This window comes from Lycorma delicatula, chromosome 1 (genome assembly GCF_047948215.1).
Source record: "Lycorma delicatula isolate Av1 chromosome 1, ASM4794821v1, whole genome shotgun sequence".
Taxonomy (NCBI): Eukaryota; Metazoa; Arthropoda; class Insecta; order Hemiptera; family Fulgoridae; genus Lycorma; species Lycorma delicatula.
This window is the reverse complement of record NC_134455.1, coordinates 74614823-74630894: the sequence shown is the minus strand read 5'-3', so window position 1 is coordinate 74630894 and position 16072 is coordinate 74614823. Positions and strand designations below refer to the sequence as shown.

At 30.0% G+C, this 16072-nt stretch overlaps 1 protein-coding gene across 3 annotated transcripts in view; it reads right to left on the bottom strand.

The window, feature by feature from the left end:
* LOC142319351 (uncharacterized) overlaps positions 1-16072 on the bottom strand; it is a 725216-nt gene that overhangs the window by 48658 nt on the left and 660486 nt on the right. For 2 of the 3 annotated variants that reach the window (XM_075356557.1, XM_075356555.1), the window contains exons 4-6: positions 15699-15800; positions 10221-10349; positions 2399-2549 (exon numbers count right to left, since the gene is read on the bottom strand). In XM_075356557.1, coding sequence (XP_075212672.1) covers positions 2399-2549; positions 10221-10349; positions 15699-15800 — 382 coding nt within the window. The remainder of the gene's footprint in view (positions 1-2398; positions 2550-10220; positions 10350-15698; positions 15801-16072) is intronic. The other variant, XM_075356565.1, reaches the window with a different exon arrangement.

Genomic DNA, 16072 nt, shown 5'->3' with positions numbered 1-16072 from the left:
TCTTCGGCTCACTCTTATCCTGAAATCAACATAGAGATTGGCAGCTTTGTTCCACAGTGTATTTTTTAACTCTTCTGCCTTCTGTGATCCTTTAACTCTGATACAAAGTTCCTCTCTCGCTCAGAAGAGGAGCGAGAAAAGTTCACTTGCCTCCTCCTGTGTTATGAACTCCTTCATTTGTCTCAGGAGATCAGCATAACTCTTACATTGCTTTCACTACCAAAGTTCTACTTTCCTTGACTGCCGGAGTAGATCTCTCAACTCTCGGCAATTTAATTCTTTGTATTCTTTTATTCGAAGGGGCAGTAAAGATTCTAATCAAGTCCTCCCATCCTCTGCCTGCATATGCCACCATCTTCTCTATCATACAGCCAAGTCAACCTTCCAGTATGACAAACATCAGTTTATGCAATTCATTTAAAATCATTCTAATTCCTAGCAGTATTCCAGCCAGTGTCTTCTGCTCTCCATCTGCAATGAGTAGTGCATTGTATAACGTGTCTTTCTCACAGTTGGTGCACCTCTACCCATAATTTTTGTACCATCCTGTGTAACATCTTCGGGCTTAATTTCATGTTTTCGCAGTAATTCCATTACAACATTGGTCTGTAGTATTGATCATCCCTAAGTTTTTCGCCCCGATAAATCGTACAACTGCACCACGTCACCTTCCGCTTCCATCACATTTTAATGTACCTCAGATTCTTTAACGTCTCTGCTGGCCAATGTATGGTCACCAGTCACACGAGCTCCTCGTCATCAATATCTTCCTCCATGATTTTGGTCAAATCTCTGCCCCAGATTTCCTCAGTCTGATTCGCCTGAGTTATGCTAACTAAAGGAGGTGACATTTCCTTAAGCGCCTGCAGTTCTTTGAATATTCTGGTAAGCTCCTTTTCATGGATTATATGCTTCAGTAGTCCTGCCCCTAAGTGTGGCTTCAACATAAACACACTCCCAGCAGGTCATCCATGCTCCCTGGACTCACCTCCTCTTTCTCAGATGACGATGGTTGAATCCTCTTCTTTCCAGACTTAGCTTCAGTCCTCTTCACCATGATCGGCGGCTTAGAAGTGCCTGGAACCTCCATTTCTTCTGATGTTAAGGAACTATGCCTCTTTATCACATGGTATCTTCAAATGATTGTCAGAATCGATTTGAGCGCTCAATTCCATGTAATTACTCCCCACAAGCTTATTTTGTGGGGCTTTTTTTTGGGGGATCCAAAAATGTATCCCTCTAAATCCGGGGTCGGTTTGGGGGGGGAGGGGAATGGTGAAGGAGTGAGGAAGTCTGGATAGATGGAGATCCAAAAGGGTTTGACCAAATTCAGAAGGATTACAGGGAAATAGGAATTTGAAGTTTCCCCCTTATAATCGAACTAGCTAACACTTAGTACATTTCAACCTACTCACCAGTATAAATTGCAAAAATTTTTATAAATCCTTGTTTGTCTCTATATTGATGACATCACTGTCTTGTTCGATCTTGTCACTCAACTTAGAATATTTCTACTATGAAATAGGTTATGTCATACCTATTCTCCTATAGTTTAACATGTAAAAAACAGCAGTTTACAAAAATCTAAAAAATTGGTCAGTCCATCATCCGATTTTCACCAAATGTTTTACACACGTCCAGTATATCTCCACCAACAATTTCCAAATCACTTAAATCTCCAAAACTCCTGTCCAAAAAACACTTCAGTGCGAAGCTGAAAATTCATCAACCATACAGCTGGGAATTCTCAACTCAACTCTGTGATAAAAGATTAATTAACATCAACACCACATGGCATCACTGGTAGTTTATTAAATTAAATAAATAATGCTGTTATGTGCCACTAAGAACAACAAATATTAAAGTAATTACTTATCTTCTGTTTTTAAAAATGTATCAGTTGTTTGGTTTTAAATTCAAACAGCATACTTTAAAAATATTTTCTAGATAAATGTTTCTTTAGTGATAAATTTGCAGAAATATTAAAAATTATCATAAACTCTTTAAAATTTTAGAAGATTTTTCTGAGGTAATTATGCGTGTTCTTGTTTAGTGGATTAGTGTGGAGTAGGATAAGGTTACTGGAAGATATATTGTTAATGATGCACATTTTAAAATGGTAGGGAAATCCCCTAAATTCACATAATTTTGTAAGGTGAGTAATTATATTTTAGTTTTTCAGAAGTATTTGCATGTTCCACCAAGCCAAATAAAATTATATAGTTATTAAAATTTTGTGTTAAATGAAATTTTACTTACTCAACTTTATTTAATTTTTACCTATTTTCATGTCTGTTTGCATCCTACTTTATTTCTGTACTGATAGTTTTTTTTAAGTCCTCTTGTATTGTAAGGTCAAATAATCAGGATTCTTATACTATTATGAAAAAAATTATACCTCAATTGTGATATTTCCCAACAGCCAAGCAATCTAGGTGGTACACCAGCAGTAAGGCTGAATCGATATTCTTGTACATGCAGGTGGGCTGGTCCTGTTGCTATTTTTGCTCGAGGTGGTACAGAAATAATTTGAATGAGAAACTGTTGATCTAAAAAATAAACAACACAAAATCCTTGAATTCATATGTTTAGTTGGTTAAAATGTAATTCAACATTCAACAATATATTTTATTCCAATCAGAGATTATTTGATTAGAAATTAAGCAGCTGCTTAATTTACAATTTATACATCACTATTGGTGATCAATAGATTTATTTAGATAAAATTGAAGAAGATTTGCTTCAAGTCTAACATAAACCATTCACATCTAACCAGGTATTATACATTACACAGGTATTAGTAACCAAGATCGTGGATACCGGTGTTCTTTGGTGGTTGGGTTTCAATTAACCACACATCTCAGGAATGGCCGAACTGAGAAGGTACAAGACTACACTTCATTTACAATCATACATATCATCCTCTGAAGAATTATCTAAACAGTAGTTACCGGAGGTTAAACAGGAAAAAGAAAAGAAAGGTATTAGTAACCAAATTATGTATTTGAGATCATTTTATCATCATTACAGTAAAAATAGGTTTTTTAATCAGATAAGTTAATTATGTAGATCTTTTGCATAAGCATAACAAAATATGTAAATTAAATACTAATTTATATAAATTTAAAAAAAAGATTACTACTCATGTAATACAAAAATTTTAACTTAAAAAAGTATTCCAGAAATACTGATACACAACAGGTCATATTTAGATACTACTGAAACTTGTTCCATTTAATTACATCTTAAGTGAGAGCATGATCTATACCAGTGCTGCAATAAAATAACGAATATTAAGTCAACCTAAAGTATAAAGTGGGCTGAAAGCCAATTTCCCATCTACACAGATTTAAATTCTGTAGCAGATGGGAAATTTTGGTTTTTGCAGTTGGTAGTAAAAACTGATATAATTATTATTAACCAGTGGTTCAATTCATCTGTATATCTGCAATGTGAATAATAATATTTAAGTACCCAAAACAAGAATGAGTTTATATGCTGCTCATTCAAGTGTAGTGGAAAAATAAGGATACTGCTGTCGATCTTGAAGAATTACAAATGAAATTTTCTAATAATCATTGCCAACCCATCAATAATTGCATAAGCTGAACATAAAATTTAAAAACACTATAAGCAATGGAGATGCTCTATGTTAGGTAAGCCAAAAACTAATTTGTTGTACTTTAGAAAATACTTTTGTGCAAAGCCTTTAATAAAGAGCCCTTAAACATCAATTAGAAAGATTTCTGTTAGACTGGAAATACCCAGAACAAGTTTCTGAAATACTCTAAAGGAATGGAAATTGAAATTTTTGGCTACAATTACATCATACTCTTCATGAAGATAATTTTAACAGAAAGGTGAAATTTTATTAGTAACTTATTATTTCATTATGGACCAGATCCTCATTTCTCTAGCTCATTAATATGGTCTAATAAAAATTCTTCAAATTGAATGACCTAGTAAACCAACATATTTATTACTTATTAGTCAGATAATAATCCTAATAATTATGGAGAAAGAACTTAATGTATTGAAGAATTCATGTCTGGTTTGGGAACATTAAAAATGTAGTAGTGGGATCTTATTTCTCTGATGAAAGTCTAAAAACTTATAACTTCATAACTTGAGATGTTTTTTATTCCAAAACTAATAAACAACCTGAGTTTGAAATTGGCTATCCTTATGTTTGGCAGCAAGATGAAAGAACTTCATCAGTATGCTCTTCAAATTAAGACCTCTATAATCAAACTTTTCCTGAATGAACAGGATATTGAGGAATACCAAGGGGGATGGGCACTACATTCATATGATTTATGACTTACTATTTTTTGTTCTAAAGAATTGTGAGAGATATGATATTTACTTTAAATCCAAATGACCTAAACCACCTCAAGCTGTTAACTGAACCCTCCGTCAACTTATGAATCAAGGAAAAATTTGGTTATATAAGATGTATAATTCAGTGGTTAAACAAAAAAGGGAAACATATTCGAATACTTCCTCTGATGTGTGTTAGATATGTAATACGAGGGAGGATCAGAAAGTAAGTTAGGGATGTATTGAACAAAAAACTACATAATTTTATCTATTTTTCGACATAATCACAAAGTTTTTATAAACCCTTTTCATACCTTGTGGTAAGTTTTTCAATTCTACTCTCATAAAAATTTTGTCCAATTTCTTTCAGCCATTTAAGAACCGCTTCCTTCAGTTCATCATCATCAGCGAAACACTCCCCCCCTCCCAGGTTTCACTTGAGAAAGTGGCAGTTGCAGGGTGCTAGGTCAGGGCTGTAAGGCAGATAAGACCACACTTCCTACTTGACCTTTTGGCTCCTTTGTCACATGAGCTGAATGAGGAATAGCATTGTTGTGAAGAAAAACGACCCATCGCTCAATCTTCCTGGTCTTCGATCTTTAATGGCTTTATGCAATTTTTTTAAAGTCTCACAGTAAGATTCGGCATTAATTGTTGTTCCTCAGGGCATAAATTTACAGTAAACAACTTCCTCAGAATTGAAAAAGACTGTCAGCATAACCTTTTGAACATATGGGAATGTTTTCACTTTATTTGACTGCTGTGAATTTTTGTGTCTCTATTTATGTGATGCTTGTTTAGTCTCAGGAATGTAATGAAGCACCCAGCTCTCATCCCCTGTGTTGATTTGCTTCAAAAACTGTGGACCAGTCCTGGAATAATGTTGAAGAAAAGAAAGAGCAGACACAAAACATTGATATTTGTGGCTGTCAGTTGATAGATGTGACACCCATGGTGCACACATCTTACGGTAACAAACCTAATCATGAATATCACAAACCCATTACCATAACCGATGTTAAGTTCACTTGCAATCTTTCTAATTTTAATGTGCAAGTTACTCAAGATCATTTTATTCACTCATTTTGCATTACTTGTCATGTTTGCAGTTGAACGACGCCCAGCATGCACATCACCCACATTTATTCTTCCATTTCTGAACATTTGGCACCATTTTGTGATCATGGGGCATGACATTGCATTCTCACTGTATAGTCCAACAACTTGGCAATGAATTTCACAATTGAAATTTTTTCCCACAAAAATCAGATCACTGAATGCACTTCTATGCTGGACGAAACCTGTAAAGGTCATGTCATATTGACGACACTATACACATACTGAATGTTGTGCAGAATTTCTGCTGGGGGAGCATGAAGACAACAGCACAACCAATGCTGCCACACACAAACTCATGTTTAAACACAAAAGTGAATAGACATGAATGTTTGCATAATCCTAAATAAAACATTGTGGAAAGCTCAGTAACTATTTTGATTTCAATGTGATATGTTGTATTGGTCCTAGTGTTAATACAGTTGTTAGATAATGCACACTTGTTTATAAAGTAATTTTATTAGCAGTGAACTTCTCTTTTATGCAATATCTTTTATTTTTATTTTATTAATTAGAGAAATTTTTATTTTAGCTGTAGAGAAACTGGAATAAGACTTTGTCTTATTCCAGTTTCTCAATACTGAAGATCTAATTACATTAGATCTTCAGTATTACAATATATTTTAGAGTTCAGAACACCAAATAACATTGATATCTTTAAGAAGTGGATGTACTGAAACAAAAAAATATCTGTACTTTTCATAAAACCGAATTGTTAGATAAATATTTTCATATTAATGGGAAAAGTTGCTCTGACTCATTTAGCTGTCATACTAAACCAGTTAAGAAATCTGTTCGAGAAATATCTTTGAGCAAACTGGAATGTCAAGATGTATTTGAGCCTCAATGTATTATAGTCGAGTCGATGAATAAAGCTTGTTCATCACTTGGCATTTCCCCCGTTAAGTTTCAAAAATTATTGAGCAGCGCAAAGATACCAATTTTAAAAAATAAAGTTACAAAAATAGACAAGTCAGTAACTAGTAAATTAAACAGTTCCTTTGATTTAAATATTTCTACAGAAGAAACCAGTTTAGTACCACAAAATTATGCTGATTTAGATAGGGAATATGAAGAATTAATCATTAAAATAAAGGATAAAATGAAAACAGGTACAACAACTCAGGAAAAAATTAATATTTTAAGTATATTACCAAGCAGCTGGAGCATTCAAAAATTTCATAATGAGTTGTGTTAGTATTTCCATCAATCCAAACAATTAGTTAAAGCAAGTGGAATTTTCCCAGAAATCGGTAAAAAGAAGCCCAGTCATGTAATTGATGAAAATGCTATTAAATGTATCCAAGACTTTTACCTGAATGATGTCAGGCAAGAAGGATTATGTCTGTAAGACAAGCTGATGGGGAAAAAATTAATATTCAAGAAAGCTTTATCTTATGTAACTTAAAAGAATTGTGTACACAGCCTTCAAAGCAAAACATAATTTAAAAATTGGTTTTTCAAAATTTGCTAATTTAAGACCTAAATTTTGTGTTCTGGCTGGTGGGTCAGGTACTCACTCTGTTTGTGTGTGTGTGTGTGTGTGTGTGTGTGTGTGTGTGTGTGTGTGTGTGCCACACACACAATTGAAAATTCTCCTATCAACCATGGTATGTGAAATAGAAAATGAAATGTGCATGCTGTCACAGTATGAAAAATCTCCAGGCATTAATGAAGTACTCAGATTACTGCAAGAGAGTTGGGATGATTTTTATTCTGAAATTATCTTCAAACAGTGTGTTTCTGCTGACTGTTGTGAACTAACTACTCAAATTCTTCCATTTCAAGAGTACTTAGATAAACTTACTGAAAATAATAAAGATGTTCAAGAGATTGAAGAATACCTCAGTTCTCATTATCAGGTAATCACAACAGTTTCAGAAACAACCTTTCACAGTTATGTTCCAACAAGTCAGAAATGTATTCTAAAAGTCTGGGCAACCTCTGAATTAAAAACATTTACGTTAGTATCGATACACAAGGACATTAGTGTTTCTGATTGCTTTATAGATTTACCAAAGCCAAAATGTAAAAATTATGTCTGCGGCATATATGATAGCAAGTGGTGGTTAGGCAGTCATTGATGTCAAAATACATGAAGATGAAGAGGAATATCAAATACAGTTTCCATTCCCAGGGTCCTGGTACTTCATTCAAGCAATCATTGAGGAATAATCAAACATGGGTTTAACTGGAAAATATTTAAAGATTCTCACACCTTCAGAGCTTTTTCTATCAACTAATGGAAGAGGACACATTACACCAAAGATGAATGAGGACTATCAATTCTACTCATTAAAAAAAAAAGCAGGAGCACTAAGTTATGTTAGTTAAGTTTGTTGTAAAAAAGTGCAAGATTTATTCATAACTTCCATTAGCAGAAGTAAAATAAGGTAAAAGTGAATTGAACAACTTGTTAATATATTTGAATTGTTTATCATTTTGTAATTATTATTTATCATTCTGTAACTTGACTATTTATCAATTTGTAATTGACTATTTATTAATTACCAATTTATTCATTCTAATGATTTTAGTTGTAATTTTTATAATCTGAAAAAAAATACATAACATCAGTATTTTTGTATGCATTGTTTACAGATAGAAGGATGTTTATGGTGTTTTTAGCAGTTTTGTTGGCTTCATTAATCGTCAACCCCTTTGAATAACAAAATAAATTATATATGGTTTTAAAGTGCATAAAAAGTACTTACTGTTGTACACATTTCAGATTTTTTCCACCTGTCCCTCATATGGGTTTTGGGCCCCAAAGATGAGACATTTTCAAAATCTTCAGATTTGGAGGCCTTTTTTTTTTTGAAGAATACTTGGTAACAGTCCAATTTTTTTATAAGTACTACTAGTACCTAAGAGTAACAGGTAAAAAATAGGCCTGTTACCCTAAGACCTTCATTATTTATTTTGGGCCCAAAATTTGAAAAAAACAACTTGTAAATGTAACTTCAGGAAACATTATAAGATTTAGTTATGAAATAAAATGAATTTTGAGTACACTAAGATGAACTTTACTCTTTACTCTTTCTTTTACTCCATCTTTACTCTTTCCAAAATGCCCTTTTTGATGTCTGTACGATGTAAAATAACAATGCTGCAGTTCATGGAAAAAGTGATAAAGATAACTGTTTTTACCTGTTGGCGAGTTTATTACTCAAGAAAAAATTTTTTAAAAGTATGAAAAAATTTTTTTTTGGCCTCCATAAGGTGGGTATTTATCATAAACCAAATAGCATCAAAATCAAAAATAGTGATGCACTGATCATTTGTTGAATTAAAATGGAATACCCCATTAGTAAGAAAAAAGAACTATATAGAACACAAGAACAAGCTCATATCACAACTTGAGTGATGATAATGGTGAACAGATAACATCAACAAAAGAATAAGTATACGGACATTTATAATATAATTCATTTACATTTACTGCTAATATACTCACAGAATGAAGGTACTACATAGAACACAAGTCTATATCAGTAGTCGGTTGTTGGGTTATAGTTCAATCATATTTTTGTTAAGATGTTCTAAATATCAAATCAATATGCATTTTAAAGTAATCTCATCAAATGTGAGGTCCAAATGATGATTTATTTCTTGGTGGCAAAAAACCACCAAAATTCTGTGGCAGATATTAAAAAGAAATTGTGAATTTTATGGGCCAAACAATGAATTCAGCAAGGCTGGATGATTACTTTTTTTAAGAAAAACAAATAAATATTCATAATAAAGAATGTAATATTCAGCTTTTTTTCTTGGATTCAAAAGGATCTTGCTTGTAAAATTTCTTGATAATGGAAAAACTGTGTCTGTGGATATATATTATATAACTGTAGAACAACTTTGATGAATTATTCAAAATAAAATAAGCAGGATTCTGTCTAGTGGGATTGTGTTCTGCAAAATAATACTAACATCACACAACAAGCAAAACTGTTCAACAAAAGTTCAGCAATTTTGTTGGAAAGTCTTTGATAAGATTCCCTAGAGCCCCAAACTTACACCAAAAGATTACAATATTTTTCTGCAACTTAAGCAATAGCTTTGAAATTGAGATGGTTTGAGAATGATGAAAAATTGAAAAATGTATTAGCAGATGGATAAATTACTTGCAGGAGAAATTTTCAAAGAGGAAATAAAAGTCAAGTGAAACAATATAAAAAATGTACTGAAATTAACAGTGGGCCATGAAAATTTAACACATCTATATCGATTCTAATTGTTTATAAGATTTCTTTTGACTGAAATGAATTAACTTAAAAATGAACTATACGAAACATATTTTATAAATTGTTTTTATTTTTTTTAAATAATGGAGAAAACAATTTATAAAAACAACTGAAGAATCAACGATTCACAGCTAACCGAGCAAAGAATATAAATTATATATCACTTAAAATACTTTGTTATTTGTTAAAATTATCTTAAGACATTGAATTACATCATTTTTCAGTTAAAATTATATTGTTAAAAATTCCAGAAATATTTTAAATTATCTAAAACAATTTATAAACATTAAAGCAAATGTTTGTAAAAAATAAAATGATTCTGAATATTTTGAAAGAGATCATATAAATAAATATGTAATGAATATTTCCATTCTAATTGACAATATATATAAAAATAATTATTATTCTCCCGTAAAGTAAAAAAATATTATATTAATAATAATAATATTAGTAACAATATATTTTTAACAATAGTAATTCATCATATATACAATGTGAACCAAATGAAAATAACTTAAAAATGAAAGAAATTACACAAACCTTCACCAAGGTTGTTGGCTATTTTAACTTGCCACTGGATCAGTCTTTCACGAGTATCAAATGCTAATACAACAGTTACATCTTGACATATGATTGCCATTGTGTTAGACTCCTTATCAAGGGTGAAACCTTATGTAAATAAAAAAATATATAAATTAAAGATCATCATTATATAAAGGGATGCAGAATAATATGAAATATACAAAGAAATAAGATATCATGATCAAAAATAAATATAAATTACTCCAATGTGAAGGACTTTTTATAATTTCATTGATAAATGAAAAAAAAAATTCTGTTTTATTTATTATTTTTTTATAAAAAAAAGTTATTTACTACATATTATTTCATGTTATAAAAATACCTCTTTTAATATAATGATATGTTGATTACACTGAGACAATTTTCAACTGAAAAATATTCATATACTCTTTAATATTAATCATGATGAAAATAGATCATTTAAATGTGATATTACATTATGATAGAACATTAATTTTCTCTCTGACATTAGATAAATAAAATAGCCTATGGTAGATATACCAGGTGATCATTAGAAAAGTTACCACATTTATTATTCAACAGCTATCAGTCCCATCATATTTTTGTTTGCTGGCATGTATACAATTCTTGGTGAGAACGTTTTTAAAATTATTTTCAAAGGGGTTAAACCCACCCTCTCCACTACACCTACTCCAATTCAAAAATCTTAAATGGCAATGGTAACATTTTATTGCATTAATTGGTGACCCGAAAAGAATAATGAATTTTTGTGAAAAGAAAATTAAAATTCGTCCACCCCTTTGCTCGGTAGTAGCGAAAAACCATTTGGAGTAGTACGTTTTTTAAATTTCAGTCCAAAAAAATAACAATAAAATTACATGATATTATTTCTTAAACCATTTGAAATAATCATAATCTGTGTATTAAAACTGTGAAAATCATTTTTAAAATTACCAACACAAAATTTCACCCTTAAATGTTTTCTAAATTTTCAAGGGTAGAAAACTTACTCTTTTTAAACAAGATGATATAGCTTGTGACACGTCATTGGAAGGCCTTTTGAATGAGAAGTAATTTGGTACAAATAAAATACAGATTGATTGACTGGTATTTAAGTTATGATTAAAAATGTGTTTTTTAGGTTCTGCTGAGATACAGTGTTACTGACCCAAAGCATTAGGTCTGAAATTGTCTGTTCTTTTTAAAAATATGGGTTTTATTTTCTCCAGCTTTGAAAAAACATAACAATAATAACAGCATTATAACATCAGTTAAACATACAAAAAACCAATAAAAAAAATGTACTTCTTTGCTGGTAACATGTTGCAAGATTGATTACCAGATAAACTTAATGATTAAATAATTACATAAAAACTAATTGATAAATTAATAATTTTTAATAAAAAAATAGAGCTTAAATCATTCATTAGTTAATTTTGTTGTTGGTTTTTAACAATAGCAGTTCTTAAGACATAATAAATGAAACACATATTTTTTACCCCAATATAAATAAAAGTATCAATTTTTAAATCATTTGTTCAGCATGATTCCCATTTCCCTATAAACAATAATAAAGTCTTTGTTGAAATTTACATCTTACTTTTATTAAAGTTTCTTTAGTTACATCGCTACATGCTCTTACAATTTTATTTTTCAACGTTTGAATGTTAGCAGGAATTTCTTTATAAATTATTGATTTTAAATGACCCCACACAAAAACGTCTAGTGATGTAAGATGAGCAGATCTTGCCTACCACTCAACTATTTCTCTTCTACCTATCCAATGCCCAGAAAACATTCGGCCAATCATTGTCAAACTGGAAGTGAATAGTGAGCAGGCATTCCATCTTGCTGAAAGTGAAGCATATCTTCATTAAGTAACATGTTTCCATAGTCATCTAATTGATTTTCTAAGGCATGGATTATTAGTGGGTGAATAACATCATTCAGAAACTGCAAATACTTTTCACCTGTCAAATTCACATCAATAAATACTGGACCAATTATGCTATCACCATAAATTCCAACCCACACATTTATTTTTTCAGGAAGCTGTTGTTTCCAACATTGAAAACGAGTATTTACATCACTCCAGTACTGGCAGTTATGTTTATTAACAAAGCCATTTAAAAAGAAGGTGCATTTGTCAGAAAAAAAAAAATTATTTCGTAAACATTGGATTGGCATCATCTATTAATTGAATCATTTTTTCACAGAATTCAATCCTTCTGTTAGCATCATTCACATGCAAGTCCTGATGCAGTTGAATTTTATACAGAAAAAATTTATTCAATTTTAATGTAGTAAAAACAGAACCATAAGAAATCCCAATTTCACAGGATATTTTACAAATTGAACTCTGAAGATTTGCTACTACATTTCTCAAAATTTCAACCATAGTTAATTCATCTAAAATCTTCTGCCCTACACATGTTTTATTCATGACAGATCCAGTTTCTTGGAATTTTTTTACAAGTTTTACAATGTAGAGTGCAAAATATTTTTATTTGGATGCCATTCATTAGAGCTTGGGCAGTTTTTCTAGCACATTATTTTGTTCTCCAAAAGTAAAAATCAGTTCAGTCATTTTAACGAGACAAATTTACAACAGACAAAAAATGAAAGTCCAAATGATGGAACAATAACAAAAACCAAATGCCAATTTTAACTAAAGAACACAGTCTAAATAAAATATAATGATGAAATAAATACAACAAATACTTTTTTCCACAAATTACATAGAAAACAAGTTGCAAACATTTACTATAGAAACTAAGAGCTCAAAACTGGCAGAAAATTATAACCTGTTATAACAAGGTGATAAATTTTTCAACAAGTTGCCAGCAAAGAAGTTAACCTTACTATTGGTTTTCGTATGTCTAACTGACGATTTTTGCATGTTTAATGCTGTATCTATTGGAACGTTTTTTTTTTAATGCTGGAGAAATGAAAAACCCATATTTTTAAAAAGAACAGATGATTTCACACCTAATGCTTTGGGTCAGTAACATTGTATCCTAACATAACCTAAAAAAAACACATTTTTAATCATAACTTAAATACCAGTCAACCATACTTAATTTTTTTGTACCAAATTATTTGTCATTTAAAGGGCCTTCTAATGAGGCGTCACAAGCTATATCGTCTCATTTTAAAAAAATAAGTTTCCAATCCTTGAAAATTTAGAAAACATTTAAGAGCAAAGTTTTGTGTTGTAATTAAAAAAATAATTTTCACAGTTTTAATCCACAGATGATTATTTCAAATGATTTAAGAAGTAATATCATGTAATTTTATAGTTATTTTTGTTGGACTGAAATTTCAAAAAAGTACTATCCCAAATGGTTTTTTGCACCTACCGAGTGAAGGGGTGGACAGATTTTCACTTTCTTTTCATGAAAATTCATTATTCTTTTTGGGACATCAATTAATGTAATTAAATGTTATCATTGCCAAAATTCATTATTCTTTTCAAGTCATCAATCAACGTAATTAAATGATGAGAATTAATGTAATTAAATCTTAAATACCATTTAAGATGTTTGACTTGGGGTAGGTGTAGTGGAAAGGGTGGGTTCCATTCCTTTGAAATTATTTTAAAAACGTTCTCCCCAAGAATGATATACATGCCTGCAAACAAAAATACGATGGGACTGATAGCTGTTGAATAATAAATGTAGTAACGTTTCAAATGATCACCCGGTATATAAAAAAATATAAGTAGGAAAACTAACATTTATTAAACATAATGTTGCAAGGAAAATAAAGTAAATGTTATGTAAATTTTTTATTTGATGACATATGCAAAATAAAAACAAATTATGACAAAAATTATAAAATCTTTAGTTCTTTTTTCACTTATGTGATAAATAATATTATGATATTGAACAAATTTTAAAAAGGTGGTAAAATAAAAAATAAAAACTTCATGCAATTTTTCACATCTTAAGGACATATATAACACAATATTTTGAGGTTTAGGCTCAGTCTCTCTAGATGACAGGACTATGATCTTAAGATATTGTAGATAAAACTGTCTTTAAAATAATCAATTTCATAACTACTGTAATATTTCATGCAGTTATTATTTTTTCTTATCATGTATAAATATGGACTCATCTTTACCATTTTTTATTCATTAATATTTTACTCTGATCTGTTTTCTGCAGTTTTTCTTAATTCTTTTAGGCAAATACTAAACCTACCATTCTATTTAGGAATATGAAACCTCCCATTATTGGCATGATCTATATAATACATATGTTATGAATAAGAATTATATCTACTTATCTAACTCAATTACAGTTGATCATTCAATCAATAGTTGAAATATGCTACTAGAACCAAATAAAACACAGCTGTTACCAAGTTTTACTGGGTGTTTATTAATACTGAAGTAATAAGGCATATTTTCACACACAATATGTTGTTTCTTCATTAAAAAAAAGTTTTAATTTATCAAAGAGTAAGTGATAAATTAAAGATGAAACCAGAAGGTATATAAATGATATTTAATGAAGGTATATTTAAGGTATGGTTATTTATACAAAAAGTGAATACTGATAAAATACGTAAAAGACATATGGCGCTATTGTATAAGGACATTAATTGTGATACCAATTATGTTTACAGTAACAAACAATTCAGGTTAATTAAGTGGATGTTCAAATACAGAACTGAGTTGATATACTAGTATTTAAATAAATATGACCCGAGAAAAACTGAGAATAGGTGTCCATTATGCAATCCAGGTGAGGTAAAGTTATCACATTTTCTCCATTATGTATTTTATTTTTATATGCACAATCCTAGTTGAGTTTATAAATAAGTAAAAAACAAAACACAGTTCTTTAGTAATGAGCAAATTATGACTAGTTTAAGTCTCTATAGTAAATATTATAAATTTAATTTAGTAGTGAGATAAATTTTTGAATAATTTTTTTTGTTACATTATTAAGTTATTTTTAATGGATCTTGGAGAGATCCATTATTTATCAAGTGAAAAAAAATTCAACAGTTATTTTTTTTATACTTTACAATAATTTAGTAACACATGTGGGTATATACATACAGATCTTTAATTATTAAATTTTTTTTTGTTTAGAAGAAAATTTTTCTGACAGTCAGATGACTGAGACAGTCTGCAGAATTGTTTTTTTTCTTATAATTATTAATGTTATTTTTCTTTTCTATTTTTATGATCTGTATTCTGTGTTATGTAGTAGAAGATATTTGGTTAAAATACTGCTAATAAAGACATTGTATTATTATTATTTATTAATAAAAACACTTGAAGATGTTTGTTTTAAGCAAGTTTAATGTGAAACTTGAAAGAGCATCAAATTTGTATTATTTCAAAATTAACTTCTTTATTGGAGTGTGGTATTTTAAATTAAACAAAAAATTGTAACTAATGCAATAAAGAAAAACATTTTTAAAAAACAGATCAAATTTTGTTTATAAGGTGATATTTACCAGTTTCAAGAGCTAGAAAATGTTGAAGTGATAATGAAGCCTTGGTTTGACCTTGTTTATAACGATCTCTGCTATCTCTGTATAGCTGCAAATGTACACAATCTGTAAAAACAATAAATTCATATCAGCAAAAGAAAAAATAATAAAAATTTTAAACTTCTTTCATAGATATGAAAAACTTAAACATGTAAATATAAAAACAGATTGTGTTACTTGAGAAAAAAAAAAATATATATATATATATTTACTAAACTGTCACCACAAGAAATTTTTAAGTCAAATAAACATGGTTCCCAATAAGATTCATACAGAGGTATTTAGAGAAAGAATTTAGGTATACAGAGGAAGTTTAGAAACATCAATTGATGTGCAAC